This window comes from Ammospiza nelsoni, chromosome 5 (genome assembly GCF_027579445.1).
Source record: "Ammospiza nelsoni isolate bAmmNel1 chromosome 5, bAmmNel1.pri, whole genome shotgun sequence".
Classification (NCBI taxonomy): Eukaryota; Metazoa; Chordata; class Aves; order Passeriformes; family Passerellidae; genus Ammospiza; species Ammospiza nelsoni.
This window is the reverse complement of record NC_080637.1, coordinates 74,484,832-74,497,778: the sequence shown is the minus strand read 5'-3', so window position 1 is coordinate 74,497,778 and position 12,947 is coordinate 74,484,832. Positions and strand designations below refer to the sequence as shown.

The window sequence follows — 12,947 nt, the reverse complement described above, 5'->3', positions numbered from 1 at the left end:
TTCATCTGTTGGGAGGAGAGGGGAGGTGCGGAGGAGGTTGTTGGTGCATGTTGGGAGTGGACACCCTCACTGTCCCAGGTTGTTCTGAGCCCATCCAACCTCACTTAAACCCTTCCAGGGATGCAGGGGCAGCCCCAGCTGCTCTGGGCCCCTGTGCCAGGGCCTGCCCACCCTCACAGGCAGGAATTCCTTCCCAATATCCCACCCAAACCCCCTCCTGTCAGTGTGAAGCCACTGCCCTTGTCCTTCACCCCAGGCCCTTGGTGAATAGTCCCTCCCACCTTTCCTGTAGGCTCTCTTTGCAGCCCAGCACACAATTTGCAGCCCAGGCTGTAACATGCTGTACAGAACAGATTCCTCTGAGGTGAATGGGGCTGGGACACCTTTTGTACATCCAGCTTACACACTTACCTCATGCACATACATTAAGACAGCGAATTTTATAAAGATATTTATTGTGCAAGAATGATCTTCATGCTCATTTACAATGAAATAATTAGTTTTAACAAATAATCATGCCATTGCTTAATTTCAACTCTAAACAGAATATTTACATTCAAGTTTACATCTTTGTTCAAGTTCCATGTACAATGTTGTCAGAATTAAGCAAGAATGCATCTTCAAATCAATGGTTTTCTGTTGTTTTTTTTTTACAATAGACTATCATCACCTTTCAGACTTTTACTGGAAATGACAAATTTCCTGTCTGTGCAGTACCCTTATTTCCCAGCTACAGCACTGGAAAAGAACAAAAAGACCCCAGTGGAACCAGTGTCAGACACATAAATCAATCTCCAATTAGCCAGGCACTCAAACAGGAAGAGGCTGCAGGATAACCTCTGCACAACTGATTTTTGGGGGACTGTTTGTGTCATCCTTGAAACAGATCCTGCCTCAGGAAAATGAACCTCAGGACAATTCTTTCTCAAAGTCTTAAATAACGAAAAGATCTGCTTTGTCAATACCGAAGGGAACCTCTTGTGTTAGCACCAGACACACTCTGAACTCTTGGTTGTGTTCTGGGGTTTTTTGTCCCACCACAGGGATGCCCAGGATCACAGCATTGTGGTCTGGCAGCTTTTAAAAAACAATTAAAGAAACAAACAACAGCCCCCAGCTCCCAAATATAAAAACAACAACGAGGTAAGAAAACATACTTTCAATGAGCAGAAATTCAAGCTGTAACTTTTTGGTACTGCTTTTTCTCTCCACACTCTATGATGTAAAGGAATTCCAGAGTCCAGCCCACGTTTCCTTGGCCTGCACACAAATCTCTCCCTTGTTCATCAAAGGTTTCCAGCCCAGCCTTCTCAGGCACCTCCCTCCCACCCTGACCTGAGACAGACAGACAGACAGACAACACTCACACTCAGATACGGTTCCAAATGACAACTCAGCATGGTCCCACTGAACAGCTCAAAATGGAACAGAATTTTTCCTTCCTTCCTTCCACAGTTCCATGAGATGCCTGCTGTTCTAATCCATGTTCTCCTGTGAGCGCTTCACGTGCTGCCTGGTTTCACAGAAGCCAGAACAGGAATGAAGGAGCAGAGCTCAGCTGCCAGCTCCTGCTCTGACTCGTCTCAGTCGTACGACAACAAAAAGAGTGATTGTCCTGGGGTCGGGCTGTGAATCCGTGGACAGACACTGACTTTGAAGATGCAAACGTAGCGATTCCCATTGCGAGTGGCCTTGGTGCTGGGCAGGGCAGCGCTGTGCCCTCACGTGGTGACGTCCCCAGCAGAGCCCGCGGGCTGGGCCGCGGCCGCAGGAGCCGGCACGGGCAGCGCCTCCAGCTCCGACTCGCGCACGAAGATCACGGCGTCGCCGCTGACATTGATCAGACACTGCGCCTGCAGAGGACAGCACACAGTCACCCAACGCCAACCCGTCACAGGCACCCAACAGCCACAGTCACCCAACACCAACCTGCCACAGGCGCCAACCTGCCACAGTCACCCAACACCAACCTGCCACAGGCGCCCAACGCCAACCTGCCACAGGCGCCCAACGCCAACCTGCCACAGGCGCCCAACGCCAACCTGCCACAGGCGCCAACCTGCCACAGGCACCCAACACCAACCCGTCACAGGCACCCAACGCCAACCCGTCACAGGCACCAACCCGCCACAGGCGCCAACCTGCCACAGGCACCCAACACCAACCTGCCACAGTCACCCAACGCCAACCTGTCACAGGCACCAACCCATCACAGGCACCAACCTGCCACAGGCGCCCAACGCCAACCTGCCACAGGCGCCCAACGCCAACCTGCCACAGGCGCCAACCTGCCACAGGCACCCAACGCCAACCTGCCACAGGCACCCAACGCCAACCTGCCACAGGCACCCAACGCCAACCTGCCACAGGCACCCAACGCCAACCTGCCACAGGCGCCAACCTGCCACAGGCACCCAACAGCCACAGGCACCCAACAGCCACAGGCACCCAACAGCCACAGGCACCCAACAGCCACAGACCGTGCTCGCTTACAGCTGCTAATGCACCTGCACAGAAAAATCAACACAGATCCAGAGCAGGACAAATTACTGCAATTCATTGCTGAGAGAACCTGTGCCAGCTCCTTTTCTATGTGCTCCCTTGTGTGCTACCAAACATGCAGATGGATTCCTGGGAGACCAGCACAGTGAAATATCTGCACATCTGTACCTGCTTTCCTTACTGTTCTGAATAAATTTAATTTACTGAATATTCTGCTATTGTCTTCACAAATCAAGGTTTGTCCCTTTATGCACAAAATGGAGCATTTTACATCACCAACTCCAGGTACTTTACATGGAGTTAGGATGGAAATCCTACACTGCAACATCAGAAATATCAAGAAAGCTCTGCACTACTGTGCAACTGTCTCCTGCAATTCACTTATTCTAGCAAGCTTGGTTCTTTTATCTATCTGGGTATTTATGAAACATCCTCATAATTTTGTGTTAATACAAGAACACTCTTGGATTCTTCAAACGTAATCCAAGATATCAAGAAATGTTGTGCAGCTCTGGCTTTACAGCACTACTAGTTTTTTAAGACATAAAATGCACGTTTGTATCATACTGACCACAAGAGCACTTGTTATTTCACACCCCAGTGTACCTGATTTTTGTTTGGGTTCTCCATGAAAACACACTGCTTCATTATGTAGGACACAACTGCATTCCCTCCCAGAGCTGCAACGTGGGCTCTCACCATGGCAAACACTTCAGCAATGAAAGCGTGCAGGAAGCCACTGACACCACCCTCCTGCAATGGAAAAAAGACACATCACAGATGGCACTGGGCCTGGCTACAAGATGCTGGGTACTTCTCTTACACATCTATCGGCTGAAAAACTCAGTGAGTCCCTCATGGTGGGGAGAGCTTTAAAGCCACTCCCTGTTTGAAGGGTCAGTCCCCAATCAGATGGAGAGAGACCATTCACAGGGGCCTGGAGTGACAGACTGGATGGGATCCTTGCTGGGATCTGCTGTCACAGACACCGAAGCTCATCAGCTACTGAATCTGTACCTACACAATCTGCACTCAGTCCAGGAATGTCCTGTGACCATTTCCCTGCTGACATCCTTTTGAAAACACTGTCCTTTTCACGCATGGATTTCTCAAGTTAGAAGGGGAAGGTAAAAGTAACTTGCAAGATCTAAACAAAATGTTTGTCTGATCCAAGTTTCTCTACAGAGTTCCCAGCCTATTTTCAGGAAGACTGATCATTTTTATTAACATCTGCTGTGTAATTTCAGCAATGTGTAATTGGGAAAAACCAGCAAACTCTTCAGCTCTGACAAGCCAGGCAAGAAGTACACTCTTCTTCTGTGGCCAAAAGCAAAGACACAGCTACTTCCCAAAAGGACAGGAAAATTAAAAGGAACATGGCTTGCATTTTGACATGCTCAGAGATTATCTGTTTTCCCAATGCAGAATGGAGCTCAGGGATTGAACCTCACCTCTAAGCTGGTTGCATGGTCACAGGCTCATGGTGTAATTTTTGATGCTCAAAACACAAAGTTTAGTTACAGAGAATGCACAGAATGTAATGTTAAAAGTCAGCATAACATTATCTATGATATGGGCAATGATGTATTAACCAAAGAATTAACCAAATACACTGTGAACCTTCCTCACTGAGCTTGTTAAATGAGAGAAGAATAGATGACTTATGTTTTTCTTTAGCATTTAATTTGGGCTCAAATGATCCTAACTTCTGCCACTGCTGGTCAAAGACACATTTTTTCCATACAGTTCTGTTTAAGAACTCACTGGTTTAGTGTTCTACCCAAATCAGCAGCAGTGGCAATTGTTAACTAACCCCTTCCTAACAGTGCCAGACGGAAAATGGCTTCACGTGCTCTGTGACAAGAGCAGCACAAAGGAACTCGTTCTGCACTCAGCACCTTCCCCCAAGTGACACAAGCTCTACTCCCCGGCTGTGCCACAGCTCAACTCAAACCTCTGATTCCCACAAGTAACACAAACTTGCTCCCTGGCACAACAGGCAGCCCTGCCACGCAGCTCACCTCGCGCAAAGAAGTGGTTTCTCGAATAAAAAACATGTTGATTATCCCAAGGTATTTGGTTATTTTCGCCCCAGGGAGGAAGGAAAGAGGAGTCATCTTAACAACTGAGACAGTGGAATTGGTGCCCGACGGGACAGAACGGTGCCTCAAGTACCCCTCAGCCAACGGACTCGCCTTTTCAAGGGAAGTAGCTGAAAAACGGGAAAAAACGGCAGGAAATAACTATCGAGATCCATCAGTGCTCCTCAAAACACAAAAACTCTTCTTTATGGTTTTCCAAATAGCTTGGTGACAACATTCAGCTGCCTGTGATGCTCAGCCACATACGTGAGAAAGGAAATCATCATGCAAAGCATGCAAAAGGAGACAAGAAGCTGGAATGGCATTTATTGAGAGAGTGGCATTCCTGCGAAAGGAAAACATTGAGGCGAGCAGCTGCACACACAACCGTCAGTTATAATGTGAAGGTAAAGGAAAAAGTGCCAACATTTTGAAACATGTATTCTGCTGGAAGAACAAATTATAGGAAGTGTGAAAGTTGTTGTGTTTCCCCAGTGCAGCATTTTCCATTAAAACAGGTATTAATCTCTGCTAATTTAAGCAAGATAGTCAGACCTGTGGCCAAAGAACTGCTGAAAACCAACTCACCACTTGCTAATTTAGTGATCATTGCCTTGACTGTCCCCTTGGTGATTGCTTCCTGTTTCTCACCCCCAATTTTCCAAGATCATACATACACCTACATCCATGCAGTGGATGTTATACAATTAGTAGGCGTACACACATATGGAGAACTAATTACAGCAAGACTTCATTTGGCTTTTTATGCTACGGTTCATCAACCCTACGTGAGGTTACAGAACAATGCCAGCAGTTTTCACCCTCACACGAGATCTGCAGTGCTCCTGCCGGGCAGGGCACTCCCCTAGTCACCACTGGGAAATCAGAGATATGTCTGAGATTATCAGAACGGGGTAGAAACAGCCGCCTACTTGTCTTAATTGATCCGCGCCTTATGGTCTGAGCTTTCAGTTTAATGAGCTCTATCCAGCTGTTGCATCTGTCTGCAAAGGAACTGTAATCAACTGACGTTGCTGGAAACACAGACAGAAAAACAAAAGAAAAAAAAACAGAAAAAAATATATGGATGATGTCTCTTGCTCTTCTCAGCGCTCCTTTTTGAGGAGGCAATGCTTCCTGCCTAAGAGAGAACAACCATCCGTGTGCAGCTCTGGCTAAGAGCAAAAGTTACAGGCTGGGCTTGGACTGCTCCAAACCAAAGTACCAAAGAACCCATTTCTGGTGGTGTCCCAGCTCTGAACCACTGCCTGAGTGGGACTTCAGCACTGAAAAAACATGCAAATACAGTCAGTAAGGACTTATGCTAGATTAGGTTTTTTTATAATCTCAATTTAGGATATAAGTTATGGCTTTTTAAACTTGATTTAAGCCTTTTTTAATTTTCATTGCTTTTTTTCCCTTACAAAGAGCTGCTGATCAGGATTTAAATTTCCCAAATGTCTTTATCAATAACTAACCTACAGAGTGAAAAAAGAAGAACCTTTGGTGATGAGGATAAGAGTCACAAACTGAAACAACACCTCTGTTTAAACACAAATGAGTTTGCCTTAGAGAACACTCTCCCTTGCCCCACATCCTCCCTCCAACACCCCTCCCACGAGCATTACAATAAGAGTAAGAGTTGTTTCTGCTATGACTTTTGGTATTAGTTGCAGGGGTGTTTGCACATCTTTAAAAAAAGGGGGGGTTGCAAACACCGTTTCTTCATTACCCTGAAGAAACGGGAGGAACACATGCTAACTTCAAATCAACACAGGCAAAACAGCTCTCTGCCCAGGGACTCATTGTCTGTCACATCAAGTTACATCAATGTACCCGACAGAGAGGCTGTCATTACCACAAATCTAACTTTATAATGAAAAACCACACCAAAATATTAGGATCTCATTAAGCCACACCAGAGCATGCACTCTCAGTTAAGTAGTAAACACTTCCTGGAATAAGACTCGTCCAAAAAGAGTATACCAATATCCCAAGAATGCTCATTGTGTTCTGGCAGATGGCTACATTAAGGAAACTCACCTCTCTGAGCAGCAGGAATACCTGTGTGGGAACTTGCACCCTCCAGGGCTTCTAACAAAACAAAATTAATTGCATTCAGATCATCTGTTAGGCACAGTCACAGGACAACAGCTTCCAAGAAAGATGGCAGGGACTATTTCCAAGGGCCTGGAGCGAAGGGCAGGGGGAATGGCCTCACACTGCCAGAGGGCAGGGCTGGATGGGATATTGGGAATTGTTCCCTGCAGGGTGGGCAGCCCTGGCGCAGCTGGGGCTGCCCTGCATCCCTGGCAGTGCCCAAGGCCAGGCTGGGCACTGGGGCTGGAGCAGCTGGGACAGTGGCAGTGTCCCTGCCATGGCACGGGTGGGATGGGATGGGATTTAAAGGTCCCTTCCAACCCAAACTGCTCCACGATTCTGTGACACTTCTAAAAGATTCTAAAGTCAAGTATGAAAAAATCCCACCTTCTACATAGTATCCTGTGTACTTTGATAACAGAGTTAGTGTAAATAATTCACTTTACTAAATCTACCTTGCAATTTTAATATGTTTATTCATCAAAGGTCACTACTGTATAAGACTGTAAACCAGTATTTCTAAAACAACAATCCTACAGAAAAGTAGAGATATGTTAAATAACCTGTTAAGCAAATGTAACTACAACGAGGTTGTGAAGAAATGACAGATGGAATAATTTCCAGGCTGAACTGCTCTGCCTGCTGCCCGATACGGGATGTGGAGAGCAGAGGAAAAGGGGTGCATGGGAACAGGCTGCCCTCCTCTGGTCACTGCCCAGCAATGGCCACAGGCACCAGCAGCAATCTCTGGAGAGCTTCTCGTTTTGAGAATAAAAAGTGCAGCAAATTAAAAGGTAAGCATTAAAAAAAAATCAGTAAGAATCTTTTTGCTGAAACTAATCTGGCCTCTGAAAATACAAGTAAGTGTGGAAGGCACTCTTCTTTACACAAAAAAAGTAACAGGCAATAAAGGGAGCTCAGACATTTACAGTAATTCCCAGATATTTAATTTCCTCCCAGTAACCATTTTGGTAGATAATCCAACAAGGGAGAAGGAATTAAAGACAGCTGATTTCAATGAACTGAATTTTTAATGCAGCCATAGAAGAACTGTGACAGCCATTCTTGAACTGCAGCTCTATCTCAGGAAAAATAAAGCAGCTGTTTAACAGCTGCAGTGTGCTGCACTGGACAGATTATTTACTGTACAAGGTTAGGCTCCTTTCACTCAAAGGAAATTTGCATGCAATCAGTATCTGGCAGATAAAGTATTTCCCAGCATGAAAACAATGAGATTAATTCTGAGAGGCTAAGAAAACATGAGGTACTTTATATGGCCATTTCAATATGGGACAAGGCTAATTATCAGGTAATTGATAGTTCTGTCAGATGACACCCAACACGCAATGCCTTGCAGCACCTTCAATATTCTAAATGCAAAGACAGAAAATATAGACAGAATGATCAGCCAAGCCATCTTCTGTGACTCTCAAAAAACTCCACAACAGGAGTAAATGTACCCATTATGCTGAGGCAGCAAAGCACATTTAAAGCCTGTGAAGTACAGATATTTTAAAGCCTCTACAACTATGAAAGAGCAGAACTCAAAACCCATAAAAAACAACAGTTCAATATTCTTCCCCTTAACTGACCTTTAGCTGGAGAGAATGATTGAGAAGAAAGGGGATCAGAGGAAAGTTCCAAGGGAAACTGGAGCTGTTCTTCATTGTCTGTAGATGCTTCAAGAAATAAAACATGGCCAACTGATAATTAACCCCAAAATAAGATTTGCCAGTAATTACAAGCAAAGTCAGTTTAGCCAGGTCTGACTTGAGCAGGTATTTTCAGCATGTGCATGAAGCGATGCAGTTCTGCAAAAACAAATCCAGCTGCAACACTGAACAGAGCCTGTGTTCCACTGAACAGGATTTGAAGTTTTTAGGAGAAAAATGAAGGCCATTCATGCATGTTATTTTGATTCTGCAGTTGGATCTATGTCAGCTATTAGAATAAAGGTTACCACTTATTTCACATGAAAGGAAACCCCCCACTCTACTGAAGAAGTCAGCTGTAACTAATGTTTTAGAAACATGTGGCTCTGTTGCAGTATTTAATTCCAGTCTGAAGACTGAGTGTGCTCAGAGCTCTGCCTGAAGCCCCACTGCACACTTGCATTTCCAGCAGGAGCTGCTGCTTCACTGGCAAGGTGACATACGCCCACCACAGCAGTCTATTCCACGTGCTCCACTGAACTCCAAAACTATTTCTGGCCTGCCTAAGGGTTTGCAGAAAGCTGGGGTTTTTTAAAAGTATTGCAAATAATTTATTTTCCACCTTCTTCAAGTACAGACAAAATTTATACTTATAAGAACAAGTATTCCCTGATGAGTTACACATGTTCCAAAATACAACAGAAATATCATCATCTGTTACACCAACCTTTTAATCAAAGTAGTATCATAGAATAAGAAAGTATTAGAAATTTGCTGATTATTGAAAATAAATACATAATACTTGATAAGTAAGTAATTCTGCTGGAGGTCAAGTACATGAACTCTAAAAAACCTCTATGTGTTGAAAGACCCTCTCTGAAAAATATGTATATTTGAACTTGATGATCCTTGTGGGTCCCTTCCAGCTCAAAATATTCTGTAGTCTGTGACCTGTACATGTAACTGAAATCGCAATCCAGACTCATTAGGCACTGGGGATAAAAAGGAAAGATTCCTCACAATATTTACCTCTTTGCTGTGATTTTTCTGTAGGTGCTTTGTTGGCTTGTAGTGCTTGGTTTTTGTCATATGTAATGGCAACAGCTGTAACTGCAATCTGCAAATCAGGAATATTTGGCATATTAGCTAAGTTGATCTCTTGTGCAATCTAAAAAATAATTTTGCAAACAAGCAGTTCTTTGCAGAGAAACATAATAAAGAAAAACCATCTAAGAATTCAGGAGCCATTTTTTGCTGAAATTAGGAGGCAGCAGTAAATCAAACCCTGGCCCACGTTACCCTGAGCAGCAAACACTGCCCAGGGCTGTGCCTGGAGGCAGCAATTCCCTCAGCTGAACCCGTTCATCCTAAATCCCTCACCTGAACCAGTCCACCTGAACCCGTTCCCAATCCCTCACCTGAACCAGCTCCCCCCAATGCCACACCTGAACCAGTCCACCCCAATCCCTCACCTGAACCCCAGTTCCCCCCAATGCCACACCTGAACCAGCCCATCCCAATCCTCACCTGAACCCCAGTTCCCCCCAATCCTCACCTGAACCAGCCCATCCCAATTCCCTTACCTGAACCAGCTCCCCCCAATCCTCACCTGAACCAGCTCCCCCCAATCCTCACCTGAACCCCAGCTCCCCCAATCCTCACCTGAACCCCAGCTCCCCCCAATCCTCACCTGAACCAGCTCCCCCAATCCTCACCTGAACCCCAGCTCCCCCAATCCTCACCTGAACCAGCTCCCCCAATCCTCACCTGAACCCCAGCTCCCCTAATCCTCACCTGAACCCCAGCTCCCCCAATCCTCACCTGAACCCCAGCTCCCCCAATCCTCACCTGAACCAGCTCATCCTCGGGCAGAGCCACGGTGAAGTTGACGTGGCAGAGGCAGCAGGGCACCATGGAGCGCAGCTTGAAATACAAACTCTGATGGAGACAGGAGAGCATTTGTGTTACTCAGGGAAAAAGGGGGGTTTATGTCAGGGAAATTAGGGATCACAACTCTCTTCATAGCAGAAGTCATCTAAGGATATTAATCTGTTCTTGAAGAAGAACTACATTTGTGAAGTCAGGGCAGAATGCCATTTACTGTCGAGCTGTCTATTTCTAGAGTATCCTGCTGGTCAAAGGACTCCTTCAGGTTCCACAAGCTCTGGAACTCCCTAATATACTGAAACAGGCTGAACCTATCTTTACAGAAACCCATGAGCTAATTACAGACACTCTGCAGTCTATTTCCAAAATTATGAGGCACATGTTAATTTCAGTGCAGCTGAATTTTCCTTGGCCCCCATTTGAACACATAAAAAAGTATTTGAAATAAGATTCTTACCTTCAGCAGATTCTCACAGAGATCATTAAAGTTCTTATTGAGTGTTTGATTTGTTGGGTTAATGTTGCTTAATCTGGACACTCTAACTGCTGTGAACATCTGAATTAGAAACAAACATGGAGATTTTTGGCCAACATATGCAAATATATTTTATCCACTGTCTTAAACCCACATTCATAAAGAAGGAAAATAATGTAAAATATGTTAACATTTATGTTCAATAAGTATCAAAATAAGTTAGCTAAGCAACACAATCAACAATCTGTTCCCTTTAAAGGGCTTCAGACTCAGCCAAACATTTCAAAAAGCCAAATTCATGAAGTTCAAATTTACTGTAATTACTTGCGTATTTCCATATTAGATTATTTGTTACATGACAGCATTTAAAAAAATCAACAAAAGCCCAGGTTCTCATACCTTATTGTTCTTACCAAAATACTACTTTTATTTCTGTCACAAGGGTGTCCTTTGAATTTAGCTTTCAAAATATATATTTAAATTACTACAGCATATTTCAACACAATTTAGCAAAAGTTTCAATTTTGAATAACCTTACTTGAATTTCTGGTGTCCAGTTATTTATACCAGGCATAATTTCTGTGTTGCAACTGTAGAAACCTGTGAAGAAAATATTTGTGAAAAAATTATATTTTATACACTGCAACATAAAAATACTCAAAGGAAACACATGTGACAAGGCTTTGCAAGTGTTTTCCCTCCTGTGGTTTTGAATATTAGAGCAGAAATGAGATCAACATTCAAGAAAAAATACAGAATCCTTATAGGAGGGGCCAACACCCCAAATCCACAACCGCTCCACCTATTTCTATTAGATAAACTATGCACAAATGAGGAAATTTTTTAAAAGGTGTGATATGAAAAGCTCAAAAGCCAACCTTTACCAGAGAGCACAGTAAAGGCTGTAAAGGAGCTACAGAAGTGACTGATTGCAAATGAAAAACAGAATTATAATGCCTAAACAGCAGAGGAAAATAATTTATTAACAGCAAGTCAGTGATTCTGAAATCCTGAAGATAAAGTTAAATAAGCAGAAAAGAGCCCAGTCTGGTAGGGCCTACATAAAAGCACAACATGAGCTAGAAAAGAAATTGTGTAGCAGCTTGCAGAGCGTATAAATATTAATGGACTGTCTTTCAGAACATCAAAAGCAAAAATTCTGTTGAGGAATCAAATAAGGTTTAGAAAGGATATGCAGAAACAATATAATGAAAGCAGAAAATATGCTTTTAGTGTAGTAGAGCTTTCCACAACAGCAGAAAAGCAGTGCCCTGTTTATTTGTCTTGAACAAGTGTCTGAGGGAGATACTGAGCAAAAGGCAAATGCGAAATAAGGGTTCCTATGAAGCACAGAAGAGGCAAAAGCAAACAGCTCATGCTTGGACACTGAAGTGCCAGCTCCCCCACGGGCAGAGGGCACGGTTTCATCCCCAGGGACGCTCCCCCGGGCAGGGGTGAGAGCGGCACCGCCAGCCAGAGCCGCCCAAGCACTCCCAGCCCCTCACAGGGCCTCGAACACACCGGCTGCCCCTGCTCCCCCGGGCAGGGGTGAGAGCGGCACCGCCCAAGCACTCCCAGCCCCTCACAGGGCCTCGAACACACCGGCTGCCCCTGCTCCCCAGGGCAGGGGTGAGAGCGGCACCGCCCAAGCACTCCCAGCCCCTCACAGGGCCTCGAACACACCGGCTGCCCCTGCTCCCCCGGGCAGGGGTGAGAGCGGCACCGCCCAAGCACTCCCAGCCCCTCACAGGGCCTCGAACACACCGGCTGCCCCTGCTCCCCAGGGCAGGGGTGAGAGCGGCACCGCCCAAGCACTCCCAGCCCCTCACAGGGCCTCGAACACACCGGCTGCCCCTGCTCCCCCGGGCAGGGGTGAGAGCGGCACCGCCGGCCAGAGCCGCCCAAGCACTCCCAGCCCCTCACCAGGGGCCTCGAACAAACCAACTCTGAAGCACCACCAAATGAAATGTAAATGCAGCACTAGGCAAAGAGGGACAACATGCTTCATTTTCACAGTGAACGCATCTGTAATTCTGGATTTTGTGCTTCACACACGTTCGTAACGCACATGCAGGAGAGGATAACGCAGGATGATGGCTGATGGCTTTAATTCGGAGCAGTAAAATCAATTGCAGCACAACTGGATAATCAGCGAGGAGTAAAAGAACTGGTGATAGTAATGGATAATACAAGGACAGTTCTGAGCTCGATACAAGATCAACACTGGTATCAGTTATTAGGAAGGAAACC

General features: G+C 45.3%; 1 protein-coding gene across 15 annotated transcripts in view; it reads right to left on the bottom strand.

Moving 5' to 3' along the window:
* Positions 1 to 438: 438 nt before the first annotated feature.
* C2CD5 (C2 calcium dependent domain containing 5) overlaps positions 439 to 12,947 on the bottom strand; it is a 55,476-nt gene continuing 42,967 nt past the window's right edge. For 8 of the 15 annotated variants that reach the window (XM_059472281.1, XM_059472284.1, XM_059472288.1 and 5 more), the window contains 10 exons: positions 11,236 to 11,297; positions 10,680 to 10,778; positions 10,184 to 10,273; positions 9,365 to 9,452; positions 8,276 to 8,362; positions 6,627 to 6,677; positions 5,516 to 5,617; positions 4,524 to 4,714; positions 3,109 to 3,255; positions 439 to 1,853 (listed from right to left, as the gene is read on the bottom strand). In XM_059472281.1, the coding sequence (XP_059328264.1) occupies positions 1,722 to 1,853; positions 3,109 to 3,255; positions 4,524 to 4,714; positions 5,516 to 5,617; positions 6,627 to 6,677; positions 8,276 to 8,362; positions 9,365 to 9,452; positions 10,184 to 10,273; positions 10,680 to 10,778; positions 11,236 to 11,297 (1,049 nt within the window). In that variant the 3' untranslated portion in view covers positions 439 to 1,721. The remainder of the gene's footprint in view (positions 1,854 to 3,108; positions 3,256 to 4,523; positions 4,715 to 5,515; positions 5,618 to 6,626; positions 6,678 to 8,275; positions 8,363 to 9,364; positions 9,453 to 10,183; positions 10,274 to 10,679; positions 10,779 to 11,235; positions 11,298 to 12,947) is intronic. The other 7 variants (XM_059472290.1, XM_059472292.1, XM_059472286.1 and 4 more) reach the window with 2 other exon arrangements.